Below are 18,921 nucleotides of genomic sequence, written 5' to 3' on the forward strand. Positions count from 1 at the left end.
TCATGCGGGCGTTTGGGATTACGTTACAGGTTGGTCCATGATATCCCCCTAGATAGTTCTTGAAGTCAAGCACAAAGCATCATTGAAATGAAGCATTCCCTTGTTCTTTTTTTATTTTTCGTAACTTATCTTGAGAAGTACGGCTAACTAACAAGTATGTTTGTACATAAAATTACATTCAAATTCAGTCGGAAACCAGTATTCACTCGAGGATGAGCCATCAAGACAGAATCATCCACCAAGACTCCTGTAGTGTCCAGCAAGCCGTCTCCCCTTCGCCATCTGACTTGACAATGCCGACTCCCTCCAGCCACTGTAGCATCAGCACAGTCTCCCATGCGCCCATGGTGGGCCTGATCATGTTAGAAATGTTACCGGCCTTAATGCCGGGTCGCATCACCAGGCATCCAAGGACAGGGCCAACCACCAGATCCCACAGGCGGTGTATGAACTCTCCATTGATGTCATACCAAAGGGGGTTTCTAGGTGGCATTTTCGTGTCTGATGGCGAAGGCGCTGGTGGAAGGACCGCGGCTGCAGCTTTGCCACGGACGGGGTTACCGTAGCGATATGTTGCGGTGGGAGTAACCTCGACAGGGAAATGGAAGCGTTTCTTGTCCATCTGCCGGGTTTCATATCCGCCATCGGTTAGACCGAACTTAGCGCGGGGAGCGTCGCGGGGTCGCATTTGAATAGCACCCGAAGCGTAGAGATTGATCAACGCGAGGATATCGCCGTCTTCTGCGGTGTACTCGACGTCTGATGCACCGGTAGTGCGGAATTGAATATCCAATATGTCAGACTTGAAATGAGCGGCACGGCGCAGCTGGGTGCTTTCAACGGCACGTTTGCGGCTCAGCGTCTGCAGGAAATATTCTGAGATATCGTAATTGCGACCTGGATTGATGCGGCCACGGGTTGTTGAGCTGACGACACGCTCGTTGATCAGTTCCTGCGTCGCAGTGGTAATGAGTCGATCACCAAAGCGTTGCAGAATATCGCTCGACTCGTTGGGTCGATAGGTTTCTTCAGCGGTGATGATATTGGCACGGACCCATGTCTTCGCAGCCTCAAGCTGTGCCGTACCAACCTTTCGTAGAGCCGATTTAGTGCGTGTTCCACCATCCACTGGTACAGCAAACGGATTGCGCGCCATCAAGTTGCGTTTGTGGTTGATAGTAACACCATGCACAGCCTGGTACAGTTCATCGCCTGCCGTAAGTGCATCTTCGCGTAGTTCGAAAACACTGTCGAATTGCTGCCGCGTTGCTGGGAGGTCCGGAGCCCGTTCGGATGGAGAAAAATCGAGCCTAGTGCTTGCCCAGTCAACCAGCGCAGGCCAGTCATAGCCGTCTAAATCGGAATAGTCAATGCGCGGAACTTCATCCTTTGCATAAGCCTCAAGGAAGCACTCTTGGAAATCTCGATGCATCTTCGTAATCTGCAAGCGATTCTTGTTGAGTATCTGACGCGCTCGCGCTTCGATGAAAGACGAGTCTTGATCTGGGAAAGCTTTCGTCACGAGAGGCCAATCGATCACTCTTGATTCCGCTCCGCCTGCAAGCACACGAACGACGACAAGAGCAACCACCAACTTCTGCTTGAGATTCTCAGAGATAGGGCGCACGAATCGTTGTCGGCGAATGCGTTTAGGGGTCGCCGACTGTGCTTCTTTCTCGGCTGTTGTAGTATCATCAAGCTTGGCCAGGCGGCGGTCCGTAACAGGGGCACGTGGGGCCCGAGGAGCCCGTGTCCTTCTCGGCTTCGGTGTCCGTTTCGGCGTCTCAGCCTTTGGAGTAATTGTTGGAGGAGGCTGAGGTAGGGGCTGAGGTAGGGACTGACGCTGGCGGCGGATCTCGCTCCGCCGTGCTGGCAACTCTGGTTCCACTTGAGGCTGTTTTGGAGGGGGCATGTCAGTAGCAAAGCGAATATCGCCTGTGATCGGCGCTGGCTTGAAACCATCCAGAACGGTCCGGTTGATAAACTGCTGGCCTTCAAGGTTTGCTTCGAAAAGATTCGGGTGGTTAAGCTCCCATTTGAGGATCTTTTTGGTCTTCTGAATAAATCTCGAGAGTAGAACTCTGGGTTTATCGGCCATGGGAATTTCCGGCGAGTCCGATTCATCACGAGCCAGTCTAGATAACTCATCGACAGATTTCTCAATGTCCAAAACCGGCTGTTGTGCTGCCATTGGCTTCGCCCTTCTGCGTTTGGCCGAGCACGACCCTGTGGAGAAAGTCCCAGTGGTTGGCTCAAATTGTTGGACCGGATTCATCAACATGGCGTACGCTCCAATGGCAGATATTGGTTTCATCACCCGTTTGGGATGTATGATAAGCTTTTGCTGCTTGCCAGGACCACGTGGACCTGTTCGAACATATGGACGAATAATTGATGTGTGCGGGCGAGAATCAAGGTCCAATTCAGGAGGGCGTGCAAGCGTCATGAGTCGCTGGACTCCAGGCAAGTCAGGCAGTTCATCCTCTTCTTCGGCAGCCTTGGCAGCCTTGGCTTGGGCTTCCAGGCGTTTAATGAAGTTCGCTTGGGCCTGCCTCCTTCTTCTTGCCTCTAGGTTCACAATGGAAAGAGGCTTTTGTTGTAAGTGAACATGAGTGCCTTCTTCCACCGGGAAGGAGAATCTCTGCGCGCGGGGAGGTGCACCGTGTGGTCGACCACTATTTCTTGTCAAATTCGGATCCACCTCGACATTGGTCGAAAAGAAGGGCCGCGACTCGTGGAAGTCAATAGCCAGAATCTTGCTCTGCATCTCCTTCACTAATGGATCATCTGGTGACATATCAGGCTTCAACAACAACGTCCTTGTCACCATCACTTTTCTCGTGTCTCGGCCGCTGAAAGTCAGCTGCCGAAGCTGGCCGGCATCAATCAATTGCTTGCATGCAGTATTGACAGTTCGCATGTCTGGCTTTTCATTGGGATGAATCTTCATCCATGCAGTGACAAAAGGATACCACATTGCAGTGCCCGCGGGGTATACACCATTAGCCTTTTCCATGATTTCCATGATGAGCTTTCTCCGAAGGACACTGATGGATCCGCCTCTCTCAATCAAAGGCTTAGAATATTCCGATCCTTCCTCCCCTGAAATCTTCATGGTTCGGATATTGAGCCTTTTCCGAACTCGTGGCTTCTTTGCAGGCTTGGTGCTGTGGGCGCCGAAATTGAATTTTTGGGGACCCACTGAGCCTGATCGTGGTGTCAGTTCATCAGATGGACGGGGTGTCGGGGATTGTAAAGTCGTGTGGTCGTTGCCACTGCGCTCGGACGATTCTACGCGGCGACGCTTTGATGGAGTTCCAGATTGTTGGTCTTCGAGTAGATGAATGCTGGCACTCTTGTCGCGATGGCGTGGTGTACTCATTTTGATTGAACCCTCTTGGGGTGCTGGAACTGCATCCTCGAGCAATATCCCGCTGGCATCATCCAAGGGTCCTTCATTGCTTCCAGTTTGGGCCTTGTGAAGACGAGATCGTTTCGGAGGTCTCCCGTTTCTCTGGCCATTGGTCTTGGGACCCGAGGATGGTGTGGGTGAGACGGCTGAGTCATTAGGTAGAAGTCGCTTGGCTCGCCTGGAAGTTACCGGGGTGGGGGTCATGATGGGCCCCTCGGAGTTGATAACTGAAGGTGCAGCCTCGGGGCCAAGGCTTTCGGATGCTCTGGTGGTGGTGGTAGCAGCATCTCCAACCTTGTCATCATCACTTGTGTCATCTTTGTCCTTGACAAACCAAGGGATTGACGCTAATTTTGGCGATTTGAAGATGGCAATTCGACTCTGTCTCGGGCGACCTCGGGACTTGCCGACTGGTCTTCTTCGGCCGTGGGGAGTCACATACACACCAGGAACAGGCTTGTCCATGACAAGAGCTTTGTATTCAGTCCAGCCCTCATCCATGCCAAGTGCTTCAAGCTTCTCTTGCTTTGATAATCCCCTAAGGGTGTCATGTTTGATCTTGGCTTTCTTGGCTCGCGGGGATTCATCGACATATTCCCAGCCATAACCTTGGCTTGGCTCCAGCTTGGGTTCAATCAGGGGCTCCAAGGCTTGAGATTCTCCGAGTTCGGTTTCGCTAGCTTCGGGTTGTCTAGCTGCAGCTTCTGTAGCTATCGGTTCTTTGGCCTTGCGCCCTTTGGCTTTTAATTCTCTGGCGCGCCTTTCTAGAGTCGCGCGGTTCAATCTGCCTTTTGGTCGTCCCTTGGGCCGGAAACGGGGCTCATACTGCTGCTTGGAGCCAGGCGGGAGTTTATCGATACGCGTACGGATCACTGCGGTTTAATGTTAGATCCATCACAGTTTCTCTTATGGGAACCAGGAATATGAGGGGCCAATCATACCATGTTGACCATTTGGAAGTTCAACAACAAACGGATCACTCGAAGAAAGAAGATAGTTGGGCGGATTGACAGCCATGACCCCGTCAAGTAGAGTTGAATTTGGATCCTTCAGCATATTCTTTGGAAACTGCCTTTTGAGGAATCCATATTCATCAAGTTGAGGCAGCACACCAAAAGGTGGTGCCTCGATTTTCAACGACTTGGCTTTCTTGACTGGAATCTCAACAGCCTCCCATGCTGCCTGACCAGCTTCAACGAGCTTTGCAAAGTTGTTTGCCGAGTAGTGGACATAATACATGATGGTCTTTTTCATTGCCAAATCTCGAACGATGGCGTAATGGCGCAGATGAAGTGGCTGGGCCACTTGCCATAGGTCAACCAAGCGATGTACCATACTTTCAGCAGGCCTCCTGTAAAAGGACCCAAAGCAGGTCGAGTTCAGAGTCTTGATTATGTTATCAGCTAAGAAAAATACACCTTTGGGAGTGAGATGCTTACCTGGTTCGTGATGCCCGTTGTGCCTGATCTTTCAACGATGTCAAAGATTTGGTTGTAGAGGTTACGATCCGGCGTCCAAGACGGTACAATGCGTACAGCATCCCCGACATGCTCTTTGATCAGATCCATCCCACCGTCTCCCGGGCTAGGAGATCTTTTGCTTGGGCCCTCCAGCTCCAGGTCTTCGTCTCGGTCTGGGGTAAATTTGGTTCCCTTGGTTCGCACTCCATGTTTGTTCAAGACATCGAAATTAAACTCATGGAAGAGGGCGAGATCTTGCTCTGTGGGACTCCGTAAAAGCTTCACGCAAGGATGCATTCTTTCATATTGCGATTCGGCTCTCACACGTTGTACCACACCTATCCGCTCCCATTTGCGGAGGGCACGGGACAAAACTTTCCAACGCCAATGATCATTGAAGCCCAAGAGTCGCTTTAGATCATTGCGTGCAATCAGTTGATGCTCTCGGAGAATGCCGAACAGGGTGGTGTTGAAGCTACCAAAATCAATCATGTTCTTCGATTCCGGTTCTTCTTTCGCTTGATCACTGGTGATGTGGCGATAGAATCGCTGCAGCGTGCAGAGACTGGTTCGGGCCGTTTTTGTTTGAACTGGCCGCTTGTCGATGTAGCCCTTTCTTTGCAACGCATCGGTACGCTTTGGAACAGACCGTTTGTCCTGACCACTGATCTTCACCAGGTCCGGCTGCACAATACCCTTTGACTTGCGTGAAGCAATCACAGACAATAAGACAAATTCGAGAGGTAGTACCTTGGAGTCATCTGGTGGATGGCCAGTGATGGCAAGCCAGGCTCTCTCTTCTGAGACGAAGATTCGAAGCGGCGGTAAATCAGGGTTCTGATCTGCGGTTTGGTTGGTCTCAGGACCTTTACCTTTGGGATCATCGCTTCGTGAGTCAAGCCGCTCGGCTTCATCCAAGGTGAGATGGTTCCATTCATTGTGCTGACCAATAGACACCTCTGGGTTAGCCGTGAGCCAGGACCAAACTTTGGCTTTGAAACGATGGTCGATATTTTGGTTTATTGCAGGCCCATTGTGAGGTTGGGTGTGGAAATCATCAACGGCTTGTAGTAGGTCGGATAAAGATGCGCCTTGATGTCTGTTAGCATTACGTTCCAGGGATTGCGTATTAGAAGTAAAAACACCCAATCAGGGCTTGAGAAGGAGAATATAGATCGATATTGGGTCCGCGCCACAAGAACGCAGAGTCAACCCCGTCATGAGAAAGTCCTGAGGGGGAAGTATAGTAGGAATTTTCAACATATTCCCCAGACTAGGGAGCCTTTTTCACATAATTTCGGTGACGTTTGAAATCCACAATGCGACATGACATGCGTCTCCGGGGTGAGGAAAAGTGGGTCCCAGTGAAGAGACTATACACACCTTGGTTGCCACAGAGTGCGACTTCATTCAGCACGAAGTCGATAAGATGTTGTACGCCAGGCATGGCTACATAGCTTTTTTGAATAGAAGGCTAGCTGTAAAAATGATAAAAGAAAGATGATGGAGTGAGGGAGAATTAAAGAAGGACAGAAAATTTTTGAAGGGGGAGGACTCGAACGCCGGGCTTCCAATTTTTGCAATGCGACTGTCAGGTCACATGATCTTATCTTATCTCAATGGTTATTGATGCCTTGTTTGTGAGGCATCTTTAATAACAAACGTCTAACTAGTTGACTATCATATAACCTAGCCCTATCAAATGCTTCATTATAACGTTCCACTGAACTAATTTTGAAAGGAATTATTTCTTTGAGTCTGGATCTAAAGTACATATATCCATAGTGCAATTTGTTCTTGCCACCACTGCTAACGCCGAGGCCAATGCCTCACATCCATGCGCTGATTCTCATTTTGAAAGGGGGATGAAAGCAAATGTACTTGGATGTTCGATTGATGTTATATGCAGTACATATGTTGTTCTACAATGTAGCTACTTTGTACATTCTTTTACTATATATAGAGGGGGTCTTATGAACAAGCATAAACTCCCGAGGTGATCGGCATCCGAGTGGACCGGTGTGACTCGTCTTCCGGCCCCGATTCCTTGTTTTCTGCATTATTGTGCATATTTACATATACCCATTACACGGAGTACTATTCACTAGCTTACCGTATGAATGGCGCATTTCTACCGCATACTGACGTCGATCCAGGTTCCCCTTTGGTGTGGGATGCTATACATATACATACTACATGTAGGTGCACTCTTGAACGAATAACCCGTCTATGTACAAATACCAGAAGCTCAGGGACAAGTAAGAGACAAAGTAAGAGACAAAAACGTCAATCTATTAGGGAAATAGACAAAAAAGGCACTTCGCAATGGTTCGATTCAAGGCTGTGTGGGTATATGCTTGTTTTGAATGACATCATAGGGCCGTACATCAGGTACCTACCATCCCAGCCAAGTTAGTATGGCAACGGAAGTACCCGTCTCCGTTGTTTCCGGCCAAAATTTCCTGGCTTACAATTTACATATTCGCCTCTTCTTCACTCCATTTTCCTGGATTCTTTCTCTTTGGAAATCCATTCGGATTTATCATTGTATTCGCACCATGTCCTAATAACCCCTTATTCCTTCATCACAGCCTTTACCGCGTGTCCCTCCGAACCTATCATCACCGTCCGCTTATCGCCACACCGATGGAGGAAGGAACCGTCCAAACAGCCTCCGAGCCTCCTCCGCTGCCATACTCATTGCATACAAGGAAGAAGTCGATCGCATTATTCTGGACTATCTTTGTGATTGACACCTTGGCTCAGCCATTGATTCTGTATTGGTGTCTTTGGTATCTCACTGATCTGTCACACAACGTGGGTATGTTTTGCATGGTAGAACATATACACCCCGTTCTCGTTGCTAATGTGGATGTGCAGTCTTCTCGATCGTCACCGCCTCACTTGGAGGAGTCTCGGTCTTTGAGTACTTTTACCGCCTTCATCATTTATTCCGCAAAAACTCGCGCGCTCGACCCTTGAACTCCCGCGTATCATGGGTACGTTTCGACCTAGGATTGATCATGGACTAATATTAACTGATACCTCTCGGTAGCTGGATTTCTTCCAAATCAACTTCACCATCGTTTGGTTGATTTTGGCCGTCGAATTGGTCGTGTAGGTCTAGCATCTATCATGGGAGCAGGATGAGCAATGAGCTAACGAGTCCGCAGTGGATCGGTGCCTGAAGAACCTTATGGTTAGACAAACCCATTATCATATCTTGTGCCATTGCCACGTACTGACCGCTTAAACAGTGCGCCTCATTGCGATGGTCTTACCCACCGTCATGTTCTACTTCGGCATCGTCTACCTTTCCCTCGACATATTCCGTATGATGGGCTTCAAGGCTCCGTTCCGAATTTCTTCCACGCCCAAAGGCTCCGTCATGCCGACTGCATTGTACGCGCTTATTGAGGACGTGGTAGCAGTCGACGGTGGTGGTGGACAGATCTATCGATATGCTCTCCGGACTCGATACCTATCAAGTCCTTATTTCCGCCGTATGCTCTTCGAAATGAACTGTTTCTGGAGTGGAGGCTCTATCATTTTCGCTGCCGCCATTACTGCAGTGATTTTCACCGTTCAGGAAAATGTTGCATTCACGGTAAGTTGGAATCAGTTCAATCCCACCTTGCAATCAGGCTAACTTGACATACAGCTGGGCTGGACCCTTCCGTTTGCCTGGGCTATTGTTTGGACCTTGATCACAATCCCCTGGGTTCAGAGTGACCTGCGTCGTGAAAAGAAGGCATGGGCAGAAAACCGTGGACAAGGCGGCATCCCTTGGGTTGACGATATCAGCGCACCCACTGCACGTACCCGTTTCGCGTCCGTTCAGGCTAATGTTTGGCCTTGGACTCGCGATAAGCAGAGCGAACCTTCAACGCCATCCGACCCCGCTGAGAAAATATCCGATGATGTCCCCGGGCCTTCCAATGGAGCTCAAGATGTCTCCAACGAGGCCTCCAGCAGTGCCCCTCATGGGGCTTCTCACGTTGCCGATGGAACTTATCATGAAGCAACTCTTGGCACTCACAATGCCGAACCTGCGGAGAAATTATCCGTGTAATATGTGTACGACTATGATGAATTTGTATCTGATGAAGTTTTCTCGTTTTGGTCTTTTTGGTTGCACATGAAAATGCATTTTGGGAGGGGCTTTTATAGACTTTGGCATTCTTTTTAATGTGCCGCGCAGGCTAGTGTATATACATACCCTATGTTTATTGGGACTTGATAATTGATGATAAGGATGGGCAGACGTGTTTCTTATGATTCAATAGGAAGAACCTGCTACCAATAGCATGATTGGAATTGGACGCACTGAGAATTAAACTAGGTTGTAGGTCGTATATGCCGTTAAACTGATACTTTGGATATTTAGAATGAGACCCAGCACATGCAGGGACTAACGCACTTTCTATTTCAGCAAGCAACAAATAGATTGCTTAGAATTCGAGCCTACTCATATGTATTTTCATACTCAAGCAACTAAGCCAGTATGACGAAAAGAAGGCGTACTAGGGCATCCTCTACGATGACAAGGCATGAAATTGAAGGCTGAAGCTAATATTCCTTCCCTTGTGATCTTGCCTTAAAAATAATTTTTATTCATGAATGAGAAGTGCTGGTTGGAAATGCAACAATAGTTTTCTACACTAGGAAAGACTTGGTATCTCCCTTGGTCTATGTCGTGGGCAAGGGAAAGCCATGCGAGGTCTAACATCCGGTGTGTACATGTATCAATAAGCGCTATCAATAGCCACCTGTCCCATCAGGAAACAAGTGTCAGGGCCAAAAAGGATAATACTAAAAGGCTTTGAGAAAAAAAGCAAAATGTCCCCTCTCGCCTCTATGCCAGTGTCCTCGGACAGCCTGGGTGATAAAAACACGATTTCTCCCCGCCATAGGCACACCGAAAAACACGAAACGCAGGAAATAACGCCTATGTACGGCCCAATGCATGTAGAGGGTATCTAAGAGACACGAGAGGCCTGGTGAAAACAAGGATGTGTTGCTGTACAAAGGATCACAGGAATTTTAAAAGGGTGTAGAGGTATTAGGCAAAATAGGAACGGAGAGAAGAAAAAAGGGATATAGTGCAAAATGAAGCGAAGCGATCATTTCCGGAATGTTAGCTTCCGGCCGATGCTGCGAATTGTTTTGATGTGACTATACAAGTCAGTCAACTCCTTTGCTGCGGCGATAAGTGACTCGTGCGCGGGATCCATACCTGTCATCCTGATCATTCTTGTCGGCTCGGATTGTAGTCACGGTTTGGCCAGAGGTCATCGGCCTTGAGGGTGGAGGGGCATTGACAAATCGACGAGATGCCTAACCATTCTGTGTTAGCATTTGGGGATATTCATGGTGACACGATTGGATGAAAGAACACGAACCTCCCAGCGAGAATCCACATCCACCTCACTGGCGGAGCGTGCGTCATGGATAGTGGGATCTGAATAATTTGTGCTGTGGATGTCTGAACCCAACGAGGTAGTCCTAGCCAGTGGCGAGGCATTCGACTGCATAGACTTGCGCGAGCGTGACTCCGAGTAATCGCTATTAGAGTCGTAGCTGGCCAGACTCTGGGCTTGGCTACTGCTCGGGTTGATCAAGTTGGATGTATTTGACAGGAGTTGAGACGATGATGCAAGCTCACGGAAACGCTTCTGTTGCTGCTTCGAGGGTCGGTGGTGGGAGAACTTGTTGCCAAGGATGGCGGGGGCGTGCGAGATAAGGGCTTTGATCACGTCTTTCTTGAGGCGCAGGGCAAGATCCAGGTTCGACCATGTCTTGTTGCTGTACTCCAGAACTGGGAGGCGGAAGACGAAGTCATGGAGATCCTCCAAGTTGTGCTCTCCTTTGCCCTTGTAGCTCATGCAGAGAACCACATCATTCACCTTCACACGTGCGAGAGTCATGAAGTTGGAGGCGCGGGAGATCATCTGAGACAGGTCGTCGGTTGGCTCTTTGGATTTACCGCCCTTGCTGGGGCCTTTAACCATCCCGAACTTCTTGCGACTGTCTTCGCTAGCACTGTGGCTAGACAGCGATCTTTCAGTGGGCTGTTTAGTCAACATGCGCAGACTATCAGCAGACTTCTTTTTGCTGAGACCGCCAGTCGTAGCGGGACGGCCTGTCTTGCGAGCGGTCTCTGATACACCCAGTCGGTTACTATCCTGGTGGATAGGTGTCATCACAAGTCCCTTCAGATGGCCTGAGCGATTACGCGACTTGGTCTCATCCGAAAGCGACAGAGTAGGCTGGAGTCGCAGTTCGATGGAGCCCGGTCCCTTAGAGATGGCGAGACTGTCCATAGACGAGGTATCACCGTCGGTACTCGTTGAGCGTGTCAGTGGCGCGCCATTTGAGCCTTCGTCATCATCTTCCTCATCCGAGCCCTCAAGCGGCTTCATGTTCTTAATCATGAAAGGCGAGAAGCCACCGGCCTCAAAGGCGCTAGAGCCCACGTTGGGGAAGATGTATTCAAAGACTTTCTGACCAAGCTCGCGTTCGAGCTGAATCTTGAGCGGGAACAATGAAACTTCGAAGTTGTCAAGCACGGGGATACCGGCAACGGCCTCCAGCATGTGCCATTTGACACGCAACATGAAGTCATCCAGGGTGCGTGCGCCGTCGAGATAAGGTGCGATAATTTGAGGGTAGATAGCGTCTGGAAGTAAGTTCAACCCGAATAGTCGCTCGATGGATACCAGGTTGTGGTTCGAGCCATCAGCATTGTCGGTTCGTTCGTATGAAGCATTGCGCAGCTGGAACTCAATCAACGGCTCAGAAGGCTCCTTCATCAGGTGCCACACGACCTCACTCGCCGATATGCTCCAGCGTAGTAAGCCATGGACTCCGGCTGCTCTAGACGAACTTGGTTCCATTCGCCGTTGAGAAGTTGTGATTGCCTTCATCATGAAGAAAAGTTCATCCTCGCATAGAGACAAGTCGCGTTCGAGAGCGAGCCGATCCTCCCAGCCCTGTTTGTCCAGGAATTTAGCATTAATCTGGAAGTACTCTTTGATTTCCTCCAATTGGCGAATGCGCGCTTGAAGCTTGAACACCATTTCCGGGACGCCACGAAGGTCACTGAAGTCGGAAGTGAGCATGATCCTCTCCAACCGCTCATTTCGGACCTTTTCGAGTGGCTCGCTGTAGAGCATGAGATCCAGGACAATGATATACATGGAATAGTACTCTGCAGAATCACAAATCGCACGGAAATGAGGGAAGTCCACGCTGATCGAGTCTATGCGGTCTTCCTGGTCATCAGGATGAGGCCCTTGCTGACCCTTTACCACCTCTTCGTTATACTTGAGGCGGAGGTTGTTGAACTTGTCGTAACGCAGGGTGGCAGAAGTCTTTTGCACAATACGAGAGAATCCAAATGGATTCAACTCGAAATCGAACATGGCTTCCAAAGTCAACCACGGGGGCCACGCTGATCCAGGCGCGTTTCCGTATTTATTGCCAGCATAAAATTGCAAGTTCGCCATCAGTTTCTTCTGTGTTGCAACAAAGAACTGGGCACCGTCCATTTCGAGGGAGAAACGACGCCGTATCAAGCCGCTGACATCGTCCGAGACACGCGCTTTGTCCATGATCGAGACGACCTTAAGTTCCATGCCTTTGGCGGCAACAAGCAAGACCGATTTCTGGTTCTTTTCACTGAGAAGCTGGATTTGAGGCGCAATGAGACGCAAGTGATAACTGTTCTGGGGAGTGAACTCCGGCATGGTATTCTCACTAGAACTGTCCGAGTTGGAAGGCGACTGGGCGTTCGGACTTGATTGGGTGTCTGGACTTGGTTGGGCATTCGAGTCCGGTGGCTCGTTGCCATCGGCATTCACGTAACGCTTACCATCATTCAGCAACTGTGCGACGCGTTCGTCGACCTCCTCCTCGTCCTCATCGTTGTTTGAGCTTCGGGTATGCGTCTTAGACATTTTAGGCTGCTTGCGCTTGTTCCTGTCCTGCTCCTCCACGATATCAAGAATGAATTTGACAGCTCGGCGAGACATATAGTAAATAAACCCACGCCGCTGGCTCACTTGGTGGCTGTACCGCAAGACGATGTTGCGGAGGGAGTTGTTCCATTTGAGCTGCACGTTGTGGATCATAAAACGATTGTTGAAATCACTGGAGAACTCATCGTTGGCCGACGAGTACATTCCATCCAGCCCTGAAGAACGGCCATCGGTTGTGGAATCAGCATCACGACCTGTTCGTCCTGTTCGGAAAGAAGCAGTGCTGGGTGCAACGTTTTTGCCAAGTGTGTCACCATGTGGCGTCCGCTCGTCGCGTGCGATGTGCCTCTCAAGACGGTGGAGAGTTGTGGTCAAAAACCTGCGTCGTCTCGCCAGCGACTCTGACTGGCGAAGGAATAACTCATGCTCAGCTTTCAGGCCTTCGTTGTTGTCAACATCTCTCATGAGCTTGAGTTCCATTTCCCCAATGGTGCGTTCATAATTGCGAATTTGTGCCTCGACTGTTGCGAGGCGGTCTTTGACCAACTCGATCTGAACACGGCGAGGATCGTTAGTTTCCGACATGACACACTCGTGAGTCGGTTCGTGTCCAAACGTGCTGTACCCCGTTTCGTCGGGTCCAATGTCGCCATGATCTGTGTTACGGAAGTAGGTAAAGCGCGGGGTAAAGGCCAGAGGTAAGATCTGTGTACGAGGGTTCGACTCCTGTGGAAGGATCCAGTCCGGCTCCACAAAATCGTCCATGTCGACCCAGTCCAGGTTTTGATCAGGGATCGTGAACCGAGACAAGTCAACTGATGGAACAGGCTGCTGGAAGGAAGAGAGGATATCGTCTCTGTTGCGCTCGACATCCTCCGGCGTGGTGCCTTCGATGCTGGCGGACACTGCGCGGAAGTCTGCAGATTGCATATCAATTTGGGCTTGGTTAATACGCATTGCGCTTGTCCTAGTTTGTTTTGAACGGCCCCCGGCTTGTGTTTTGATCTGCTCGCGGCGTTGATGAATATCAAGTTTAAAGCAATCAAGACGAACCTTCAGGCCCGTAGCTGTAACAACTCTTTCCGCGTAATCTTCGCGGTCCTTGTGTTTGTAAATGTGGGCCACGAACAGAGGTGCGAGAAGGATCTTGTATTTGACAGTTGCCAAATGACGGTTGAACTTCTTGCTCGTCTTTGTGACTCCTGGCCAGAGAGGTCCTTGGCGAACAGGAAGCGACATCACGCCCGAGAAAAGAGACCACCAATTGAAGAAGTGGGTGAAGAATCGCGGGGTGAGATGGATTGTGTTGTAGCTTGAAGATGGTTGGACAGTGTCGACAGTCCAGTCTCTGTTCTGCGGTGCAATAATGGAGACAGAAAGGTGGATGTGGTCACTCCTGAAGCCACGATAAGCATCGTAACCAACACGCTCGGATGGTTTGAGGAATTTAGGGTTCTTGAGGATGACCTCATAATGGGGTTTGAAAGAGAAGGACCTTTCATCATTATCAACATCCCGCTCGAAGACGAGACCTGCTGCCCATTTGACATCGCCAGAGAGCTTCATGACAACCTTCTTGAAGTGGGCAGCGTTCTTCTGCTCGCTGGACGCAGAACTGTTGTCCAGCTCCTCTGTAGTCGCTTCATTTGCACAACGTGCTTCGGCACTGTAGTCGGGAATAGCAAGCACGTATTCGCCACTCGTGACAGTCATGAATTCCGTGGGGTTGTCACTGGTGTGAACATCCAATCGGACATCTCTGCGCCAGCACATGACAAATCCGCTTCCAAAGCCGGTCACCACATATGGATCACGAGAGCCCTTAAGTCGCAGATGTACATCGCCATCTTCCTTCCAGAGAACCTTAATCCGGGAATGAAAGCTGAGTCGGATCTTGTCCCAGAAGCCCACCCGCTCCGAGGGATCGATTTCAGGTTTGGTAAAGCCCTCAATGATTTTCATCATATCTTGAATGACAGGCTGGTAGGAGACACCCCATGAAATGCTAGTCGGCAAACTTGTGTTTATCTCGATGACAGGGTCTGAATATGTCTTAACCGGTGTAACAGAACGCCATACTTGAATATTGAACGCTTCGCGGGGAGACCCGTCGGGCCCTTCAGATGCAGGAACGAGTTCCACTTCGACCTGCCTCGCGGATTCATGGTCACGCCATTCTTCTGCAATGACGAAGTTTGTCCGCAAAGACCAGCTGGGAAGTCTTGGAGACTGCCCTGGGCGCAGGGCTGGAATGTGCAACAGATCTAGAGGATAATCTCGCAAGTTGACGCGCGCTTCACCCATTTCCAGGTTGAAGCTCATCGGGACGACCAGGCCATATTGCATAGACATGGGCATTCCCTTTCCGATTCGGTTCAAGTAACTCGGGAACTCATCGATAGGGAATGAGGGCTTGTCAATAACAAGGTTGACATCACTGATCAAAGCTGACATCAGACCCGGTCTGTTCGGAATGGCAAGAATGGTTTCGGTCTCCTTAACATCCGGAGGAGGTTCATCTGCACCAGAGAAGAGATTTCGGACTTGTTTGATGGAAGTGCCCTGAAACATGAGAGCTGCATCAATCTTTTCTTTCCAGACTTGAGCATTGTACTGTTGAAGTCGGTCCCAAGCGGCATCCACAGATATCTTTTGCTCTGATGAGAGACAGGTCGCGCCATCGGTATTATAGCGGTATTTCCGACCTCTCCCACGTTCCTGGTTGTTAGATCTCGGCCGTTCGTCAGCACTCCTGCTTCGCCTTGTGTCTTGGCTAGTTCGCTCGCTTCGCAAGGTCCGATGGCTCGATTTGGCTCGTAATCGGGATGTGGCGCGCCGCTGGTCAGATTCCCTGACTTTGTGGGATTTCAAGTCGAAGGCGTCTTCCCGGGCCAGTCGCTGAATCTGCTCAGCTAGGCCGAGTCGATAGATGCAGCCCAGTTTCCACTCAAACCCATCGTCCTCCAGCTCAAAGAGTAACGCTTTGCTGCGAAGAGATACCTTGGGCACCTTCTTCGGGGCTTCTGGCTCTCTCTTGGAGCCAAATTCTCTGCAACCATTTTTGAAGCGATTATGCAGCTGTTTGAAGGCCTTGGAAGTGTTGATAAGGTTATCAAAAATGCGGTGCATCACCATATGATGAGGTACACCAATTCGGATGAAGTCTGTCCATATATCAATCGATTTTTCTTCAACCAATGTGTTGCCATGTTTCATTTTCATCTTTCGGAAGTCCAGCCTGACATTGTTCATACTGCCGATTCTTGCCCAAACCCCCTTGAGCTTAGGTGCCTCTGCATGGAAACGAACAAGGTTGGCCTTGACATAGGGAGTGGAAAGACGTTGGGAAGCACCGGCAAGTCCGTAGATCTGAATCATTATTTGAGGATCGTTCGGCAAGTTCGCCTTAAGCTGCACAACCGTTGCCTTCATGTCGTAGGTGACCAACTCTTTCTTGGGTGACCATTTGTACGCCGGAGGCGGCGGAAGCGATATGCTTGCAGCCGCCCTGGACTTGCTTTCAGCAGACTGCGAGTGCTTTTGCGGGAAGGGTGTGAGCACGTCTTGGATCACGGAGACGGCAACACCAAGGCAGTAGAACCGGTACAGTGAGTACTGAAGGTATATGCCCTTGAACACAGAGGTGACATGCAGGATCGGTCCAAGGCGATCACTGTGTGTGCTCAGAGCGATCTCAAATCGGGGCAAAGTGAAGAATGGCTCGGGTTCCAAATAATCTTCCGATTCAATGACAAAGCCATCGAAGCCACGCGCATGGAGAGCCAGTCGCCGGCCATCTGAAGCGCCGCGTTGAGTGTGAGTGGCCTTGGGAGGTGAGGTTGGCGGAAATCGAAAGGGAGATTCATCGCCAATGGTGGAATGGCTGGGAGTACGTCGCCTAGCAATGCTTCCAACGTTTTTCTCCGTTTTCTGAGCTTTGTATTCCGCTGTCCACGATTGTAGCTGTAGAGAGACTCCGCGAGATATATCAGATACGGTGCTGTCCACGCCAGCAATTTCCACGCTGGACCCTGTGGCTTCAAACTGAAATTGGAGTAGCCATGGAGGCACTCGTCTCAAAACGCTTGCCTTTTGATCATTTGCTGGTATCGGTACCCGCTTCTGTGATTGCATCTGGGTGATGAACTGCTGCAAAACTTCGCGGATTCCACGGTTTACCTCTCCATCAATCATGTGGACTGAAATCTCGTTCAGGCTTCCTGAGACGATTACACAGACCTCCGGGGTAGCATTCAGGTGGACCTTGAGCTCCAGATTCTCGTTTGTGAGCAAATTATGTTTGTTGCCTGCTGGGGTCTGGTAATAAAACTTGTGGGAGGCAACCCGGTAAATGGAAGATAGGGAATAGTGGGCACCACCTTCAGATGAATGAGACGATTCGATATCGAGTGAAATGGAGGAGATAGAAGAGATAAGAAGGTTGTAATCATCGGGAGTACCAGACTCTTTCTCGATTGGGAGAACAAACCGGATCACGGGTTCGTGTACAGAAAGCTTAATGCTTGCCTTTGGGAGTAATCGAGAAATCAATCGATGATTATCTCGCTTCTTCGCTCGAGGAGAAGAGGCTCGACTTTGTGCCAGCTTGAGCAGCCTCGAAACATGTTGCGGTTGGAGATCTACCGAGGGTGATGTGACAACCAAATTTGCGAACAGGACATTTGTGTTTCGCTCATCGGCGTTCTCATCATCAAAGGCGCTCACGGTCTTCGAGGGCAATGTGGTCTTGATAGTTGTCGTGGCCATGGGGATGTATAGAATGTCATCACTCTCGCCGGATTCGTCGTCTAAGCTGACCGAAAGAGAGATAGCAGCAAGAAGAGCCTGGTGGGCAACATCCTTCCGCTGGAAATACATGCGATGCTCCGGGCTCTTGGGATCCATCCGATGAAGATCAATTCCAAGCTCATGCGATACCACATTCAGATACACGGGTTTTTGTCCTGCGGACAGAGACTGTATACCTTTTGAGACACGGAAGAAGCTCAGAGCGATCTGGATCTCCTGTATACCACGGAGTAGTGAACTTGCAAATTCCTTTGAGTCCGCCACAGTCTGTACAATGGAATCGTCTCTGCTTCCAGGCTTGTCGAGCTCGTCCACAAAATCGGCAAAAGACATCTCGTCATCGGTCTCAGTATTCCCTGGCCCTTGTGCAGACTTGACCGGCTTGATGCGCTGCAATAGCGTGCGGAGATCGTCATATGGAATATGCATACGTCCAATCTTAAGGGCCACCGAGGCGTCTCTCAGTCCGTCCAAATCCTTGTGAAGAAGTCCATGGAGGTTCACGCCCACATTATCCAATATCTCGGTTGGCTCCCGGCCGTCGACATTGAGTAAAACATTTTTCACATTCATAATCCACTCGGCTGGGCGCTGGTCTCGCGACATATCCTTCTTGCGACGAAATAGCTTTCCCCGTTCCACCATCTTACTCCGCGTGTCGACTGAAAGGGAAAGCGATCCAACCTGGATCTGACCGGCGTTGACGAAGTGAACAGTTGTGTCGATAGCAGTCAGGTCCACAAGAGCCAACCAATTTATCTGCCGGTGTAGCCGCTTGACACTTTCCTTGATTCGTGTTAACGTCCTCCATGTTTTGCTTCTTCCGCCATGTTCGGGTGCGGCGCGGTCTTCGGACGGTTTAGGGGGCCCAGGACTCTCCAATATGTCGCGGGGCACTTCGCGTTTTCCTTGCCCCAGAGTCGTCGAGTCCACGGTAACCTTCAGCTCTGTCAACCGAATGCTGATCCATGTTGGCTGGGCAAATGACGAAGGGTGTAACGAGAATCCGAGGCCGCGGATTTCAATGTGTATTCCTTCCCTCGGAGTGTATGCGATTCGGCGCAGTGAAAAGTAGCCGATCCGCTGGATGGAGATTCCCGTCGCGATCCGGACGATAGCGAATATGAAAAAGGACGAGAGGTAGAGAAGGAGGAACCCCACGAGAATCGAGGTCGGGTTAAAGAGGGTCATCGCGCTTTGCGATCAGCAGCGGGCTGATCTCAGACAGGCAGTGTCGACTCGTACATTGAGGTTACGTCGG

General features: G+C 50.1%; 3 protein-coding genes across 3 annotated transcripts; 1 reads left to right on the plus strand and 2 right to left on the minus strand.

The window, feature by feature from the left end:
* Positions 1-220: 220 nt before the first annotated feature.
* N7489_000476 (uncharacterized protein) lies at positions 221-6,319 on the minus strand (the record flags this gene model as incomplete). The annotated part of the gene is made up of 4 exons (XM_056706231.1): positions 221-4,284; positions 4,354-4,798; positions 4,852-5,963; positions 6,256-6,319. 4 exons carry the CDS (start codon positions 6,317-6,319, stop codon positions 221-223), a joined length of 5,685 nt encoding a protein of 1,894 aa, XP_056570533.1.
* Positions 6,320-7,518: 1,199 nt separating this feature from the next.
* Positions 7,519-8,944, plus strand: N7489_000477 (uncharacterized protein; the record flags this gene model as incomplete). Its single annotated transcript, XM_056706232.1, has 6 exons — positions 7,519-7,693; positions 7,753-7,871; positions 7,928-7,989; positions 8,046-8,071; positions 8,130-8,479; positions 8,534-8,944. 6 exons carry the CDS (start codon positions 7,519-7,521, stop codon positions 8,942-8,944), a joined length of 1,143 nt encoding a protein of 380 aa, XP_056570534.1.
* A 1,051-nt stretch (positions 8,945-9,995) lies between these two features.
* Positions 9,996-18,851, minus strand: N7489_000478 (FMP27 family protein; the record flags this gene model as incomplete). The annotated part of the gene is made up of 3 exons (XM_056706233.1): positions 9,996-10,047; positions 10,109-10,209; positions 10,275-18,851. The coding sequence occupies 3 exons, from the start codon at positions 18,849-18,851 to the stop codon at positions 9,996-9,998; spliced, it is 8,730 nt and encodes a 2,909-aa protein (XP_056570535.1).
* Positions 18,852-18,921: the final 70 nt, after the last annotated feature.

The sequence above is a fragment of the Penicillium chrysogenum genome (genome assembly GCF_028827035.1).
Source record: "Penicillium chrysogenum strain IBT 35668 chromosome Unknown utg000001l_segment0_segment0, whole genome shotgun sequence".
Lineage (NCBI taxonomy): Eukaryota > Fungi > Ascomycota > Eurotiomycetes > Eurotiales > Aspergillaceae > Penicillium > Penicillium chrysogenum.